The 18,502-nt window shown below is 41.1% G+C and overlaps 1 protein-coding gene and 1 pseudogene across 3 annotated transcripts; both read right to left on the bottom strand.

Annotated features, from left to right (window-relative positions):
• Positions 1-1,035: 1,035 nt before the first annotated feature.
• FAM241B (family with sequence similarity 241 member B) lies at positions 1,036-10,084 on the bottom strand. Of its 3 annotated transcripts, XM_089677087.1 has the most exons (4): positions 9,674-10,084; positions 5,649-5,769; positions 2,624-2,770; positions 1,036-2,519 (listed from the first exon to the last, which is right to left on the bottom strand). In XM_089677087.1, the coding sequence occupies exons 2-4, from the start codon at positions 5,739-5,741 to the stop codon at positions 2,445-2,447; spliced, it is 315 nt and encodes a 104-aa protein (XP_089533213.1). In that variant the 5' UTR covers positions 5,742-5,769; positions 9,674-10,084; the 3' UTR covers positions 1,036-2,444. The 3 variants fall into 3 exon arrangements, with proteins under 3 accessions (XP_089533213.1, XP_089533210.1, XP_089533211.1); XM_089677084.1 differs by having other exon boundaries at positions 1,036-2,770; positions 9,674-10,063; XM_089677085.1 differs by lacking the exon at positions 9,674-10,084 and adding an exon at positions 7,872-8,117 and having other exon boundaries at positions 1,036-2,770.
• LOC149462286 (uncharacterized) lies at positions 9,041-18,027 on the bottom strand (annotated as a pseudogene).
• Between the last annotated feature and the right edge of the window lie 475 nt (positions 18,028-18,502).

The following is an 18,502-nucleotide window of genomic DNA, read 5'->3' as shown; positions in this document are numbered from 1 at the left end:
TGCTTTATTGATCCGCCTGATGAAGGGCACAAATCCAGCCACCTTCCTGGAAGAACTGCTGATTACTACATACGGTAGGGAACTTTTTCTGCCTCTTTTGTGGTTGAATGGGCACGGCAACCTCTGTAGGATGCCCCCTCCCTCTCCGCACATTCATTGCCAAATTCCTCAATTATAAGGACTGAGATCCAATCCTCTTTGGTCCTTATAATCAAAAAAGAAAAAGGTAACATCCCATTTCAAAACACCATAATAGTGTTCCCAGATTTCTCTAGAGGTTCAGCGCCAAAGCACTCGATTTCTGGAAATAAAACGCTGCCTCCTCCATATCAAATACACCATGCTTTATCCTGCACGCCTACGAGGGAAGATGAGACTGCTGTCTATTACCGGTTTGTTATACTACCTCTCTGTCTGATGGCTAATTGAATGCCATCTCTCATGCACAGTACCAGATCGGTTTCCTAGAGATCAGACTTTCTGACTTGAACTGATATCTTTTTCCCTCTAAGGTTCATGTTATCTATATGCAATCATCTAAAGTGACACTTAACAAAATACAGTACTTATTCTCCAAAAATAATCTATACACCTCAACTACTTAATCGACCTGTAATCTAGTTTTCATGAAATAGTTTGTTTTTTTCTGCCTCTCTGTCATGTCTTCCATGAGCTCCCAAAGCTCTCCTTTTCTCTCTCTTTTCCATTTGTTTGTATTGAGCATTGCATTTGGGTGCATTCATGTGCATTGTTCTACGTACACTACAAATCCCATAGTTCATACTACATCTCAGGAACAAAAAAGAGGTGGTTACATTCTTACATACAGAGGGAACAAATGTAGCAACCCTATAACAAGAACTCTGGCCACAATGGCAACAGAAGAAAGGAGTTTGGAGATTTGGAGGAGGCTGAGAGCAACAGAAGATACTTTTCTGAGTTAAGAACACATACTTGAATAGAATTGCTTTTTTTTTTTTTTTTTATCAAAGTTTAGCACAAGGCAATGTTTGAAATAAATAAGCCACACAGATGTACTTTGCCAATGTCCAGAACCAAGTTTATTTAATTTGAAGAAAAAATCCACACACAAAACACACCCGGAATTTAATTTCGCTGCTGTACAAAACAAATACAATCTCATCATATTATAGAAAATAGAAGAAATAAGACTAGTAGAAATAAGACATAAGCTGCTAGTGAAAATGTATTGCTTAACATGTTATTCTGAAGAAGTGCCTCTACGGCAAATAGCAACCCATCAAATTCCAGATGTTATTTTATTCACTGGACGATTTAGCCCAAACTGGCTAGTGCAACTAATTCCTTAATTTGATGTTAACAAAAATAGAGGCTGTGCATCACTATAGGAATACTGCAGTGCTGAGATCAAAACACCACATAACCATCTTCAAAAGTGTTTAACCACTTATTCAGAAGCTTCTTTAGTTTATCTGATGGGAAGAATGTCCTGACATTTAAAGAAAACCTGGTCACCAAAGCAATAGGCTGCTACTGTTCACCCATGTGTTTTACTTCAGAACATCTGAGTCAAACACACCAAGCAAGTATGCAGCAATTAAGACAGAAAAAGTCAGGGATCCAGTGGAAGCTTAAATGCTTATAAGTTTCTCTCATGACGTGTAGTTTAAACCTTTATGGGTTGTCCAAGCAACATAATGTCAGATGCACCAGGAGGCAGGGGTATCTGGAATAAACAACTTGAGATGTGATTGTTGTTAAAGAGACCATGTTAGGTTTCTAAAATCTCCCAATAAGGGGGGGAGGGAGTATACTCACCTCTGCAGCAGCTCTCATCCCCCTATTACAGTGTGGCAACCTCCATCAATTATCTTTGGCATTTGGCACTTCCAGAAGTGTCAGATGTCTATGTGCCCTGCTAATACAAGGATTTGATATTTAACAAACATTCCAAAGTGCTAGTCACATATGGGAGGGCTTGGGTATTCAAATTGTTCATCTTTTTTATTAATTAATTTATTTTAAATTCCTTTACAACCACTTTAACACCTGTTTCAGTAAGCTGTGCATCCCATGACCTGCAAACTTTCATAGTAATACACCCAAATATATATTAGTCCTAAAAATTACAGACCTTGAACACCTGGAATGCAAAAGATATTCATTCTATATCATGTAGTTACAAGTGCATGCAGTTGTTCACTTAATTGAATTATTTTAGCATACAAATATATAATAGTGAAAGTAGAAATAGATATAGGAATTAAATAAGAGAATTAGACAGCATGGATAAAAAGGCTTCTGCTCCTGTCAAGTCCAGATTTACTTTACTGTTGATCACAGAGAATTTGGTCCTAAAGAAAGCTGGATACATTTATTGATCTCCATTAGGCGAACATGTTCATAAAGTTTGGCTCTTCTGAGGGGAACCTGAACTTCTCCAACAAGCACCATCACAAAAGTTATTCACAGCTGCAGACTTCTGATTTATCTTCCTGTTTCATTTCCCAGAATCCCATGTTTGCAGTTATCGCTGGCTGAGGTGGGATACAACATATATTAAGCCTATAAGGAGCAAGCCACGAACACCCATCATTAGAATGAGAAAGAGAATGAGAATGGACATGACTGGCTCTACAACCTGGTTTCCAAGATTCCAGCGTGGGAATCCCATGTTCACCAATTGCTGATTAAAGTCAGTAAAAGGGGATCGCCCCTCCTGTCTTGCCCCATCTTGTGGAACTTGCTGTGGTCCTGGTCCATTATTTCCAATCGTGTTAAACAATCCCTGAAAGCATAAGAAATTATATAAACTACAGGAAATTCTAAAGACACAGCAAATCAAATTACAGAAACATTTTGTAAAAAAGCAATTAGTTAAAAGTTATAATATCTGCATTGAATTTATATCTTTCTTTCCTAAAAAGGTATTTTAATAACACAAAGTTATAATCCAATACGTCTATAAGTGAACATATCTAAAGGACACCATTGGGGCTCTGGAGAAAGGAAGAAACTGGAAAAGTACTAAAAATGCTGGAGCAACCAATCAACATTTTCCTTTGAGTTCCTAGTCTGCATTAGCAAAAACGAAAGACACAGTATGACAGGGTTTCTATGGGTGTTATCTTCACAATTGATTGTTTCTTAATATTTTGTGAGACAAATAATTAATTTTGACATAAAAGTCCATGTTTTTAGCAATGTGCACGATTTGTAGGGTGGTATGATTTCTACAGTATCTCACAGAAGTGAGTACACCCCTCACATTTTTGTAAATATTTTATTATATCTTTTCATGTGACAACACTGAAGAAATGACACTTTGCTAGAATGTAAAGTAGTGAGTGTATAGCTTGTATAGCAGTGTAAATTTGCTGTCCCCTCAAAATAATTCAACACACAGCCATTAATGTCTAAACCGCTGGCAACAAAAGTGGGTAAACCCCTAAGTGAAAATGTCCAAATTGGGCCCAATTAGCCCTTTTCCCTCCCCAGTGTCATGTGACTCGTTAGTGTCACAAGGTCTCAGGTGTGAATGGGGAGCAGGTGTGTTAAATTTGGTGTTATCGCTCTCACTCTCTCATACTGGTCACTGGAAGTTCAACATGGCACCTCATGGCAAAGAACTCTCTGAGGATCTGAAAAAAAGAATTGTTGCTCTACACAAAGTTGGCCTAGGCTATAAGAAGATTGCCAAGACCCTGAAACTGAGCTGCAGCACAGTGTCTAAGACCATACAGTGGTTTAAACAGAACAGGCCTCGCCATGATCGACCAAAGAAGTTGAGTGCACGTGCTCAGCAGCATATCCAGAGGTTGTCTTGGGAAATAGATGTATGATTGCTGCCAGCATTGCTGCAGAGGTGAAGGGGTGGGGGGTCAGCCTGTCAGTGCTCAGACCATATGCTGCACACTGCATCAAATTGGTCTGCATGGCTGTCATCCCAGAAGGAAGCCTCTTCTAAAGATGATGCACAAAAAAGCCCGCAAACAGACTAAGGGCATGGATTACTGGAACCATGTCTTGTGGTCTGATGAGACCAAGATAAACTTATTTGGTTCAGATGGCATCAAGCGTGTGTGGCGACAACCAGGTGAGGAGTACAAAGAAAAGTGTGTCTTGCCTACAGTCAAGCATGGTGGTGGGAGTATCATGGTCTGGGGCTACATGAGTGCTGCCGGCACTGGGGAGCTACAGTTCATTGAGGGAACCAAGAATGCCAACATGTACTGTGACATACTAAAGCAGAGCATGATCCCCTCCCTTCGGAGACTGGGCTGCAGGCAGTATTCCAACATGATAACGACCCCAAACATACCTCCAAGACGATCACTGCCTTGCTAAAGAAGCTGAGGTTAAAGGTGATGGACTGGCCAAGCAAGTCTAAACAGGCTGAAATACTGACAGTCAGTGGCTGAATGCCTCCTAGCTATAGGAACTCTGCCAAATTGAGGTTTTGTTATTTGTCAAACCCAGCTCTGATGAAGAAGGGATCACCCTTCGAAACGAGTTAGCTTTTATCTCCTCTTTGGATGGAATTTGCATGTGACCTGTAACCCTGTGTGGACTATGGTGATTTTATGCCTGTTTTATTGATACTCTTGTGAGTATATTTCTTTAATAAAATTATTCACTATTTACTGAGGTAATGCGCAAGGTTGGTGCTCTTTCTTTTATCCTTTTCTAGTTTTATCAAGCATGTCTCCAGACCTAAACCCTATTGAGCATTTGTGGGGTATCCTCAAAAGGAAGGTGGAGGAGCGCAAGGTCTCTAACATCCACCACCTCCATGATGTCGTCATGGAGGAGTGGAAGAGAACTCCAGCAGCAACCTATGAAGCACTGGTGAACTCCATGCCCAAGAGGGTTACGGCAGTGCTGGAAAATAATGGTGGCCACACAAAATATTGACACTTTGGACCCAATTTGGACATTGTCACTTAGGGGTGTACTCACTTTTGTTGTCAGCAGTTTAGACATTAATGGCTGTGTGTTGAGTTATTTTGAGAGGACAGAAAATTTACACTGTTATATAAGCTGTACACTCACTACTTTACATTCTAGCAAAGTGTCATTTCTTCGGTGCTGTCACATGAAAAGATAGAATCAAATATTTACAAAAATGTGAGGGGTGTACTCACTTCTGGGAGATACTGTATATACATACCCTAATATGTAATATTCAATTCTGTTCATGTTAGGTTTTAGCAGTTACTTTCCTGTATAGCACACATCACTAAATGGTGGTCCATGGTCCAGATCTGGACTAAGCCACTGTCCCGCCTGGACCCGTGGTCACACCATTTGGGGGCTGCTTCTATCCCCAGCCTACACCGTTATCATTCTCAAGACAGCGCAGAGATTGTGAGGCAGGATAATAATAAACTGAGTGCAGGAGGAACAGCTCATGGAAGACGGGAACAGGAGCTGTCAGGTGGTTAGCTTTTCATATTAACTAGCAAGTGATTGTTTGTGAGGACCAGCCTATGTCCTAGCAACCAATCACTTGCTGGAAAGTTAACTCTCATGGGTTTGATCTAAAGGGAGGCAGTGCATTGTGATTTGGACCTCTGCTGGAAAAACATTTTACTGATCAGAACTTTGCAAATTTTAGTTCAATACCCCTGCTGTATAAAAAAGGAATGCAAAAAAAATAGACTCACCTGGCGAGGACTATTATCCCTACGTTGCGTGCTTGCCCTTACTCGAGGGTCGTCATCTTGAACAATCTCCCCATTTGCCAAGATTCTCACCATTTTGAAGTGACTAAGTACTTTCCTCAACCTAGAGCAAACATATAAATTACTGGTATAAATAAACTGTTGTAAGAAAAAGCATCCTTCCATAAGACAGCAGTGATACAATTTGAAGCTCAATTGTTCATTCAATTGCTCCCACCTATTCTAATTTATGAGATTAACTGCCATGCTGCACTGTGCATGCTTTTTGACAGAAGAATGGTTAACAAGTGTCCCACAACAGTGAGCACAACCTTAGACACAGAAGAAAAAAACTACTCCAAGATAAAAGTAAATAATAGGGTTGATTTACTAAATTTGGAGAGTGCAAAATCTGGTGCAACTCTGAATGGAAACCATTCAGCTTCCAGGTTTTATTGCCAAAGCTTAATTGAACAATTTGAAGTTAGAAGCTGACTAACTACCTTGCACAGCTGCACCAGATTTTGCCCTCTCCAGTTTTAGTAAATCAACCTCGCTATGTTTATCACAAATATATCACAAATTGAAAAAATAAAATAAAACAAAGGAATCTAAATGTGAAGCTAAAAACTGTGAATTCAGTGGATCTTCGATTAAGCGTCGGGATCATGTATGCATATTGGCATGTGTTCTGTCTCTGCCCCACATCCCACTACGCATACGTGATCCTGCTGCAGCTATTTTGGAATCTTGAAGACCGCCCAAGCCTCAGTCCCAGCTTCAGTTCAAGCTTATGTTTAGCTTGCGGTCCATAACATCCACTTTCAGTCAGCGGTATCCACTTCCAGTGTGACAGCCTTGAGGATCGGCCATACACCATCGATCTGTCTGCACTGGTATCCACATTAACATCCACTTATGCGGCTGGCCATCCGGCCATTCATCCACACGATCCCACATCTTATACCAGTCCAGCATCCAGTTTCTGCCATCCTCATCCAATGGAGGTAATTATTTTTGAGATTCACAACCACATGTCATCACTGCCTTGTCCCTATCTATTAGTGGCATCTTGGGTTCTATGGGCATGGAATAATCGCTATAATAACAGCTAGCAGCAGAGACCTCATGCCCTTTTATGTCCAGTTATTCTATACATTTGTTTTAAAATGATGATCTATTATCAATTACCTCATTAAAGACTGAACTTGCAGTATGTCAATAAATGTTTTTTTATGATTTGTACTTTATGTACTGTGGTTTTACACGATCATCAGCTTTCCTAAGTGCTTACTGTGGACTACTGGATCACATATTGCACTACACCACTCCTGGAATTATTCCTCTTGGAGCTGCTGGATTGCTGCACAACAGTGATTTACTGATTATCACCTGCTGTTTGGCTGGTTTTGTTTTATAGACTATACTAAGCAGTGGCACTTAGTGCCCATTTCACCTGTTCCCATCGGCAGTATTTATTTATTTTAGGTACTTCTATAGCGCCATCAATTTACATACAGATATTGTACATTCACGTCAGTCCCTAACCCTCAAGGGCAGTATGCATATATATGGACACTGTGTGGGTGAGCTTTAACGCCAAAGCATATATTAATCCAAGGAGAATGGTCTTCTATGCTGAAAGTGTGTTCCCAGCACAGTAGCTAAGATGTCACGGGAAGCTCCTGATGCATACTTGGAGCTTTCAATTATGTGACCGTAATGAAAGCCAATCACAGTGTTCACATTATTACAGTGCCCGCCTCCACCATTTACATTCTTTAAAGTCACATCCACATAGCTGTTTACATGCAGCCATCAGATTCCAGCGGCAAGAATCAGTAGATTCTTGCCGCTGGAATGACCGAGGCGTGCAAATAGCAGCAGCCACTCAGCCTATTTAAAACTAATGAAGGACAACACTGGCAACCACTGTTTGCATGTAGCCACACGCAGAGCGGTTACCTGTGGTTAGAGAGGGATATCCAGGCCTGGACGCAGCTGACTCCATCCATAACCACAGCTAACTGCTCTGTGTGTAGCTACATGTGAACAGCAGCAGTCGCTGTCAGCCTGTCATTAGCTTAAATAGGCTGAGCGGCTGCTGCTATTCGTATGCCCCGGTCATTCCAACTGCAAGAATCTGCTGATTCTTGCTGATGGAATCCGGTGACTGCATTTAACTGGCTGTGTGAGTTTGGCCTTAAAGGGTTAGTTCACCTTTACCAGAAAACTGTCTATGCAGGTAAGGGGCATCTGTAGATAAAGAGCCGGGGTCGGTGGAAGTAAGGGGTCAATCTGTATACATGTAAATGTTAGCACAAATGTTTACATGAATAAGAGAAAGATGACGGCACTCCTATTCAGCAGAAAAAGTCAGTGTGACTGGTCAATATCACGTCCTATATCTGTCAATAGCCTTGTTCTAATTGGTGTGACTTTAAAAAAGGTTCCTGCACTATTTTTGTGTGACTTCTTTGCACCTTTTTATTGACATCTGATAATGAAGTTGAACTGAATGGTAGCAAGCTGCAATGAAGTCACACAGAATAGTCAGCTGTCAAAGCTGCATTGATGTGAACGGAGGCTCAGACATAAACACAGCTCCGTACAGGGAAATAGTTGTTTCCCTGTACAGAGCTGTGTTTGTGTCTAATACTGCTTTGAAATCGCACTACTTCATCACAATGTCAAAGCCGCCAGTGTGATTTCATGTGCGGCTTGCTGACAGCTGTGCGATTTTATCTCAATTTAAGTCCCACATGAAAATCGCCAAAAACAGTGCAGGAACCTTTTTCGAATCGGTGCAAGTCAGAGACGCACCAATTTGAACGGTTCCATAAGCCAGAGTTTCTCAACCTTTTTTCAGTCAAGTAACCCTTTAAAATTATGGACAGTCTTGAAGCGCCCCATTCTAAAATAGGGTGCCTCTAGACTGTTCATAATTTTAAAAGGGCATCCTATTCTAAAATGTGAAAAAGTATTCTAACAGTTTTATATAATGCAGCAACATCCACATATGTAGGGCACCCAACATTAGAGGGGATTTATTCTTCCAAAGCAAATACACTTTTGCACACTTGTACTGAGTAGTATTCCAGTGTTTCTCTTCTCCCTCAGTTTTTCTCCATCACTGAGCTAATGTGACTCCAGCACTGATGGAGACGGGCAAGGGAGGATCAAACAAGGATGATGTGCAGGCAACTGACATCTCCTTATCAACTGATGTAATTGGGTGTCAGGACACCGGTAGTTAGAAGGTCGTAATGGTGCACAATAAAAGCTTATGGATTTTTGCAATTAAAAGGCTGGCTGTATACAAGTTTTGGGCAAATTTTAGACATTTTGCCTGGTCACCCTGGCTGAGAAAGGCTGCCATAGGCACAAATATGATGCTACTTGTCATGCAATTTTGAACTGGCAAATTGCATGACAAGTCCCTCCGGCGTGAACGGGGGCTTAATGCCACATTCATAAAGCATTCCAGACGTTTTCTGCCGAACAGGAGTGCTGGCATCTGTTATTCCTGTGATACTTGCAGCTGCGTAGCGCGCTGGTACCTGGAGATACAGCAGAAACATACTTTGGTTATACAAGCCTGCCTGGAGCCGTGTGCAGCCAGTTTACTTTTCACTGTAAATGTTTACATAAGCACAGTGTAAAATACAATGTTAATGAGACCGTGAATGCAGATGGGTGTAGTTTTGGTGTACACAGCTAAGTAAGATGGACCAAAACAGAGGGGTGTGAATGGGCCCATACCTCACCACTGTGTCCACATCCCCACTGTACATCTGTGTGCATGAGCCCTCATTCTTCATACATCCTGCTGTGTATTGGAAAGCTCACCCAGCACTGGGATTATCAGGCAGTCTATGAATGCTCCACACCCTGTATGACATGGAATGTGTGACTGCAGGCTGTGTGTACACATGGCATTGTATACAGGCACCACATACAGCCCTGCTGCCTTCTCCTGTCACTGCCCTGCTGTCTCCTCAGCACACATACACGCAACACGGTCTTACCAGGCCCAACTCAGCGGCCTCCTCCAGCCTGTCCCTGACTGACTGCCTCCCACACACAGGAAGTGACTGGTCCCTGGAAAGTCTCCCTCCACTGCTGGTGCTCAGTGCTGCTCTCTCCCGGCCACAGGAACACGCCTTTGCTGTCAGTTTGTAATCAATAAATATTGTTATTAAAGTTATTTCGAAGAAAATGAAAACGGGGCGGCACTGTTAGCAGCGGACGGGGGAGAGGTGTGTGAGGGACGGCGGTGCTGTGAGAGACACCGGGAGAGGGGGGTAGTGTCATCCTTTCACCAAACTCTGCCTCTTCTTCACCAGAACTCTGTGAGCTGATATTATGTGAACAGATCCATTACTCATGTGACGTTCAAGTAGCACAGCGCTAGTCCTCCCATCCGCCCCAAGAGACGAGCCGTGAAGTGTACACTCTGAGGTGGCCATCTGTGCTTAGCAAGTGTTTCCCGCTTGGTATACCTATATACAGTCACTAGATGGCGCTGTTGCGTTAGTGCATCGACAGTGTAGAGTTATAGAAGGCCGGCTGAGGTAGTCCCCGTGATAGGAGGCCGGCTGAGGAAGTCCCCGTGTAAGGACCGAGCAGGGACTCTATCAATCCTGTGTTACACTGCAAAGACTTGGCTGTAATGGTCTGACAATAGCTTACTTAGTAGGTAAGGCCTAGTTTATATGAGGAGATAAAACAAAGACTGTTCAGCTGCAGGTATTCCCCCAAGCTGCAAGTTCGAGCAGAACTTTACTCATAGCAAGCTGATAGAAATGAAGGTTCTTTAGTATGGAACATCCATTCTACATTGATAATTATGCCACCGACATGAATATGTGCTGTAAATTGCTTCCAGCATTTTGCGAAAGCCACTGAGCAGCAGTAAATCTTTAGGCTGTCAGCAGACCGGCCTCTACAAATTCAGGACATTGTCTAAAAATAGAGAGCAACTGAGCAGGTATAGTACAGGATTGTAACCAGTCCAAGCACTTGCTATGTTTTCCATACTGTGGCTATACAAGCAAAAAGGGGCCAGCCCAGGGGCGGACTGACCATTCGGGCACTGCCCGGGGTCAGTAGGGGCCCCCATGAAATGCCCCTGGTACCTTTTATAGGCTTTTTTTGAGTGTGGGCAAGGACACGGGCCACATGATCCCCTATTGCCCAGGGGCCCCATGAGTTGTCAGTCCGCCCCTGGGCAGCCTGAAGTGATCTAGCAGGACTTCACTTTCTGACTGAAGTTGCATTTTAAACTGGACCAAAGGCTCCTTTCACATGGAGTGGGGCCTACTACGATCAGTAGGGGGGTCTGTGAACAATTCCTTTGCTGAATCAGCTGAATAGGACAGGTGTCAGGTTTTCTTTTTAACACCTGCACCCATTCAGTGTGTATCCAGCAGACCCATTTACATCAGGCTACCTCCGCTCTATCACACTGAGGCCTGCAAAAACGGAAAAGGATGCAGTCCTGAATGGACTCGGAGGTAGGAGGGTGTATACAGACACAAGCCTGTTTATTAGTGGTACACCAAAATGAATATTCTGGTGCCAAAAACGAAAATTCAAAATGCACTTGGCCGGAAACTGAAATGTGCAGTTTTTAAAAATGAATATATATTTTTTGGTAAAAAAATACACTTTGATTAAAAAAGAACAATATATACCCCAATTGTTTGGTATAATATGAAAGAGGATGTTATGGCGTGTAAATAGATACCCAACATGTCACGGTTTAAAATTGTGCATGCTTGTGGAATGGTGTGAAACTGCGGTACTTAGAAATCTCTGTAGGTGATGCTTTAAAAATTTCTACAGGTTAGCAATGTAAAGTTACAGAGGAGGTCTAGTGCGATTGATTGAGAATGATTGCTCTTCCTGGCGATACCTCACATGTGTGGTTTGAACACCATTTACATATGTGTTCACCACTATGTGTGGGGTCGGGGGCACGTTAAACTTTTTTTTTTTAATTTTTTGGTTTTTGTTTTTTTGCACTGTTCCTTTAAAAACAAATTTATCACTTTTATTCTTATCACAAGAAATGCATGCATCCCTTGTGACAGAGATAATTAGTGACAGGTCCTCTTTATGGAGAGATATGGGATCAATAAGACCCCACATCTCTCTGCAATGTAAAGCATTGGATAAAAAAAAAAAAGCATTGATCTAGTGCTTAAAAAAAAAAAAAAAAATGGCTGGAACGGGAAGTGATATTGCTCCGGTCCTCCAAGGGCATAGAGATGTGTGGCGGCCTCCTTTTTCCTTCACTCATCTCTATGCCCAGCGCCGAGATCGATGGTTTCTCAGGTAAGGCTGAACTACTGAGCGGCGGCCGGTGGCGCGAGGGGCAACAGTGGGCGGCGGCAAGGGGTGGGGTTTTTTCGGCACTTGTATCGGTGCTTTTGATTTTGGCCATCGAAATTTCAGTGCATCCCTACTGTTTATATCTGCCTGTCCACAGGCCTGCCTGCATGGAGCTTCCAATCACACACTGCCGAGGTTGTGGTGTGGCAAAATCTATACAACAGGTCACGATTAGTAGGTAGTACCACTGCCGAATGCAACCCATACAAGTGGTCCACAGCCAAACATTTGGCTTTGAGTTGCAGCACAGTATTTCAATAGAAAAATCCCCCTTCGGCCAAATAATAAAACCAGGAATTCAGGGGCCTCCTGAATGCCTGGTCATCTCTGTTCTACAGCCCTCTGAAAAGCGATAATGTTATCCACCCATTTGCAGAGGGGTAGTAGAGAGTGTAATTTGGGGCTTGAGCCCCTAACTCATGGCCCTAGTTGCATGAGTTAGGGGGTGCATATAGATGGTGTTGAATGGTGATTTTTGCATTCTAAAACCTGTTTCACGCAGGCATCAGCATGTATAAGAGCAGTGTGAACAGAAAACTTTGACAAAGAATTTGCAAAGCTTTCAGCAAGCTTTTTTTGAAGCTTTGCATTCAGCTCCAGTTTGTAAATATTGAACACAGATCCTAATGGGAGTGTTTAACCACTTCAATACTGGGCACTTTTACCCCCTTCCTGCTCTGGCCAATTGTCAGCTTTCAGTGTTGTTGCACTTTGACAATTGTGCAGTCATGCAACACTGTACCCATTAAAAAAATTATCTTTGTTTTTCACACAAATAGAGCTTTCTTTTGGTGGTATTTAATCAGTGAGTTTTTTATTTTTTGCTAAATAAACAAAAAAAAATCCTGAAACTTTTGGAAAAAAAAACTGATTTTTCTTTTTGTAATGTTATAAGATTTTGCAAATAAATAAAATGTATTCATAAATTTAGGTCAAAAAATTTATTCTGCTACATGTCCTTGGTGAAAATACTCCAAATCAGTGTATATTATTTAGTCTGTAGGAAGTTATAGAGTCCACAAACCATGGTACATGGTATATATCTGACAATCAATCAATGTACTGATGGCCCATCTCATTTCTTGAGGCTCGAAAATGCCAGGATAGTACAAATACCCCCAAATTACTTATTTTTGGAAAATATATAGTCCACGGTATTTAGTAAGAGGCATGGTGATATTTTTTTGGAGGTTGTAATTTTGTGTTACAATTTTTTAGAAAATGTAGATATTAAAAAAAGAAAAAAAATTGTATTTTTTTTTTTTTACTTATTGTCACCAGTCAAGTACAGTGTTATTATATAACAGGTGTGGTGGTGATCAAGGACACAGACTGGTGACAGTATGTAAAAAAAATTACAATAATTAATTTTTTTTTTTCAAATTTTTCAATTTTATTTTTATTTTTTATTACATTTTTTCTTTTTTTATTTACTATATTTTTTTTTTCAACACATTGTGACCAAAGCAATGCAATGTTACAATAGTAACATTGAACTACTCTGGGGATCAAGATTTTTTTTTTTTTTTTTTAATGATTGCTAATACCAATATATTTCTGGCCTGTGATTGGCCCTGTCTGCACCATGTGACTGCTTTGACCATTCACAGCTAACACAATTGTATACAATGGATGGCATGACAGGAAGCCATCCTTTATACAGTTGACATGTGATCTACTGTGATTGGTCACAGCGGTCACATGATACTGGCTACGGGCCGGGGTGAGCGGCTCCTTTTGACAGGACGTCATATGACACCCAGTCACAAGGAGGAGTGTCCAGCCTGGCCGTTAATCTGCTATAGGCCAGGTGGAAAGATGTTAAACAAGCTACTAGCAGGCCTTCAAGATGTTTTCAAGCCTGCTAGCAGCTTGCCTAAAGTGGCTATGAGTAAAGTGAGTATCATGAGTATAATGTGACGGTCAGTAGGAAGAATGCTTCTTACATTTGTGGTCATTAGGAAGAATTACCCTCATATAGATACTGTATATAAAAAGATCAATGGTGTCAGTTGGAAATTTCCTGAGAGGGAGAAATTGCTCATTGCTCAAGGAACCCCAGCAACCTCTGGATGAACCCTTGTTGAGAACCCCTGGACTAGGGATCATGAACTGTGGAATTTGTAGTGTGCATGAAGGAATTTAATTTTTTACTCCTAAAAGCTGGTATAAGTAAAGGTGTTAAATTAAACTGGTCCTTTAGTAAATTGAAAATGTAACTTAAGAGTTTGCAAATACATTCAGGTCTACAATCCACACATGTATATAAAAAGAGTCTGGGCAATGGTTCCTGTAGTGATTATTAATTGCTTCAATAGCCCATTGTAGTTTCCTTTTTTTTTTTTAATCAGTAACAATGTTCGAAGAGAATAGACACATTTTCTTCTTTATAGCATGTACAGTAGCTTATACAGTTTAAAAAGATCTCTTGTGTCCAAGGTACATATTTGTGAAGCAATACATGTGACATACTGAGACTTCTCTCCACTTTAAAGTGTATCTATGGTTAAAAAAAAAACAAACATATATTAATTTCCACACTGCATTTCAATTATTTTTAGCCTACTCGTATTAATCTGAATGATTTTGAAGTTTGTATACTGACTTTGTAAAGAGTCCCACGCATTTAGCCCTGGTTCACACTAGAGCAGTGGTTCTCAACCTGTGGGTCGCGACCCCTTTGGGGGTCGAACGACCCTTTCACAGGGGTCCCCTAAGACCATCAGAAAACACATATTTCCGATGTGTAAAGAGCAGCTACTGTGTAGAAAGCAGCTGCTGTGTTGAAGGTAGCTACTCTGTTAAAAGCAGCTACTGTGTTGAAAGCAGCAGTATTGGAGGTAAAACGACACTCATGAATTATAATTACTGAAAATAAATAATTTTATGGTTGGGGGTCACCACAACATGAGGAACTGTATTAAAGGGTCACGGCATTAGGAAGGTTGAGAACCACTGCACTAGAGGGACATGAAAGCCGCGTGAATTTCACCATGACTTGGCTGTGCCACATCATTTACTTGCAGTTTTCCTGTTAATGACTGCATTGCGGCTGAAGGCTTTTACTTCTGAATGGTCTGCAGAGTCACTGATGAGCAGCATCGTACTTCATTCACAATCCCTGTAGCTTGTAAACAGTCAGCCCGTATTAAGGTATGGGCTGAAAACTGCAGGGCTTGTTTGCAGGAATCTGGCATTGCACCCCTGATCCACTGATCATGGGTGCAATGCTTTCCAGGCTCCTTAGGAAAATAAATATAAATGGAGATTGTTTTTCCTGTAAAGATATGTGTATTTATTATTTTTTCCCAAAAGGTAAACTTATCCTTTAACCCCTTCCCGCCGGCGCCTCCCAGCCCTTTAAGAGTTTCAGACGCCGGGAGGCGGGGCGGGTGGGGCGTGGTTTAGGGACCATGTGACGCGTCATCATGGTGGTCACATGATCGGGAAAGGTCCCGATCGAAAGAGCAGACCAGGACCTTTCCGTGAGTACCGGACATGTGTGCTGGGAGCGCGCAGGGTGCGCGCTCTTAGCACATATGTTTTTTGTTACATGAAGGTAAATGTGTGGCTGCTCGGCATCTAGGCCCAGAGGCCGGGAGGCCGCACATTTGTGTGCGGCCGGCGTGAAGGGGTTAAGATTAAGTTATGTGATCGGGAAGAATGTGCAGGCTTTGGCCTGCAGTGCAGGAGTAAGAGGTGCTATCATTTGACTTCATCATACATGCGCAGGAGTTACATTTTCAGTGTTCGCCGAATGGCTCCCCCATCCTCAAATCGCTTCCCCAACTATGTGACTCACAGGATGCTTTTCCTAGGAACTACATTTTTATTAATATTAATTTAATGAGGCTGTGTGTAACTTCACTCACACAGCCATGGTATCCATTCACACAAATCTGTGGAGGGTAAGACTACAAGTTCCATATGCCATCGCAACAGGAGCACTTGTAGCTCTGAATGGAGCAAAAGAGCAGTGATATCACTGCACTTGTAGTCCAGTGTTTACTCCCCCATAACAAGGTCCATACAGAGCTGGTGGAAGCGTTTCACAGGTGCCCATGCATTGCACTTGGTATGCACTGATTGTTGTTGCAATGATTGCTGCTTCAATGCAAAATGTGGCTGCATTTGTTCAATTCTTGGTAAATTTTGCCTTTACGTTTCACATTAATTCACTATGATTTAATAAAAGACCATTTCAAAAGGCAAAGAATGAGATTGCGTGTTACATCAGAACTTTCTTCATCCTGTACTATTCACTAGTTTGATTATTCACTAACATTCTTTGCAGTATAAGTGTGGGTAATGTTGGCTGGAAATATCAATGAATACACAAAACAGTATTCACCAGATTTTTATGAATATGCCCCTTATATTTTTTTTTATCATTTACTTACATACCTGAGAAACACCAGATATAAAACTTATCCTTGTTCTTTGTGTCATTAAATAAAACCTTTTTTTGTAAATTTCAGTTTTTCTCAGATTCATCAAGATTATCTACTGTATGCTGAAACATAAATAGTTTTGTGGGCCCTCAACAAATGTACTCCTGCAAATACATAATAAAACCTGTGACATCATATGACAACTATTTTACACATGGTAATAAAATGAGTTAGCAGGCAGCAGAACCCAGATAAACGTGATAATAAATTACAGTATATGACAACTAAGTTTAAAGTGAGCCACAAGGATTCAAAATATTGAAGCTGCCATAGCAGGGTCCCTGACCTAGAACATGTGTCAATCAAATGTTCTCACACTTCATTGGAGATTTATAAAAATAGTAGAGGCTTTTCACTTACCAAGGTGAATGTTCACTTTGAAGGCAGATTTTTATGTAACTAAAGGTGAAGCTGTGTTCATTTTGAATACCCAATAATGTACAAGGAAAATGAAAAAAAAAATGGATCTTTACTTGCACATGATTTCACAGCTTCACCTTATTTACTAAACCAAGTGAGCCTTTCCTTTACAATGTGAAAGGTATTTTTGTTAAATAGTCTTTACCTTCAATGTTAGAGATTTGTGTATATATAGCCCTACAGAACAGACAGTCTGTGGCACACGTGTTTATCTGCTGCTTTTCTACAAACAGGAAACAGAAACTTTTATTCAGAGAAAAGACATAGAGTTTTACAACAGAGATCAGCTATACATTTAGAAACATTGCCATCTACTGGCTAATGTAGTTGTTGAACAAAATACATGAACACTGTATTCCAACAGCTCCACTAAACAATTCCTTCTATTAGTCCCATCTTAGATCTCGGTTGTTTAAATCTGTTTCTTGTAAGCAGTTTTGTCAAAGCATCTGCGATCATGTTATTAGTCTCACGATACGTAAGCACAATTACATTTTGTTCAACCAGACCAGGAACGTGATGATGTCTGACCTTAATATGCTTTGTTCTTACATTGATCTCATTGGTGGCAAGTTTGTTACATCCTTGATTGATTGTCCTCATATAAATTGTAGGCTTGGGCATTTGCTCGCCAAGATATTCAGGCAATTGACTTAACCACAGCTTCTTAACTGGCCTAGGCAGCAGCAATGTATTCTGCCTCTGTAGAAGACAAAGTTATTGAGGTCTGCTTCTTGCTGGACCAATCTATAGGACTGTTTCCTAATTTGAACAAGTAACCACCTGTGAATTTGCAACTGCTTAGGTCACCTGCACAGTCAGTTCACATATCCTACGAGGTTCAAATCACTAATTGCAGTTAGCTTTAGACTCAAGTCTTTAGTTTGTTTAAGATATTTCATGACTCTCATAATTGACGTCTAGTCTCTTTGACGTGGTTCATTCACACGTTTAGAAATGGCAGCTGCGATGTCTGAATGTGTAGTGGTTGCAATATATAGCAATGCACCCACTGATTTTCTGTACTGATCAGTAGTAGGAAGAAGATCCTCATCCCCTTCCGTTTTTAGTTATGCTGTGTCCATGGGAGTATTTGCTTCTTTGGCTTCAGTCATGCCAAACTGCTGAAGCACTGCCTCAATTTTAGCTTTCTGATTTTAACAGGAAGCTGCCATCTTCTTTACTCTGTACATTAATTCCTAGGTAATATGTCACATCCCCAAGATTTGTAGTCTTAAAATGCTGGTTAATGCTGGCTGTCCACTTTGCAACTTTATTTGTGAGCAACAATCAAGTCATCCAGAGTAAAAAATACATATATTCAGAATCTACACATTTCGAGTATAGACATGGGTCAGCTCTGCTTCATATGAATCCTTTGTCTGGCAAAACTTTGCTTACTTTTAATTTCCATGCTCGAGCTGATTGCTTAATCCATAGTCTGTAAAGAAATTTCTGAAACATGCACACACGATGCTCTTCTCCATTTTTCCATCTCCCTTTATCCTTCTGGCTGTGTCATATATATTTTCTGCATTAATTTATATTTCTGTGTCACTTTGTTGCTTAACTTCATGTGACACTGATGTG

Source organism: Staurois parvus, unplaced genomic scaffold (genome assembly GCF_062004578.1).
Source record: "Staurois parvus isolate SC_StPar_1 unplaced genomic scaffold, SC_StPar_1.0 ptg000177l, whole genome shotgun sequence".
In the NCBI taxonomy this organism is placed as follows: Eukaryota; Metazoa; Chordata; class Amphibia; order Anura; family Ranidae; genus Staurois; species Staurois parvus.
This window is presented reverse-complemented; position numbering and strand designations above follow the sequence as displayed.

What these genes read in the sequence shown, in the direction of transcription:
- FAM241B (XM_089677084.1), bottom strand. Translation starts at nt 5,741, where the DNA reads ATGGTGAGAATCTTGGCAAATGGGGAGATTGTTCAAGATGACGACCCT. An exon ending in GGGATAATAGTCCTCGCCAG is followed by an intron (nt 2,771 to 5,648) that starts GTGAGTCTATTT and finishes TTATGCTTTCAG; the next exon opens with GGATTGTTTAACACGATTGG.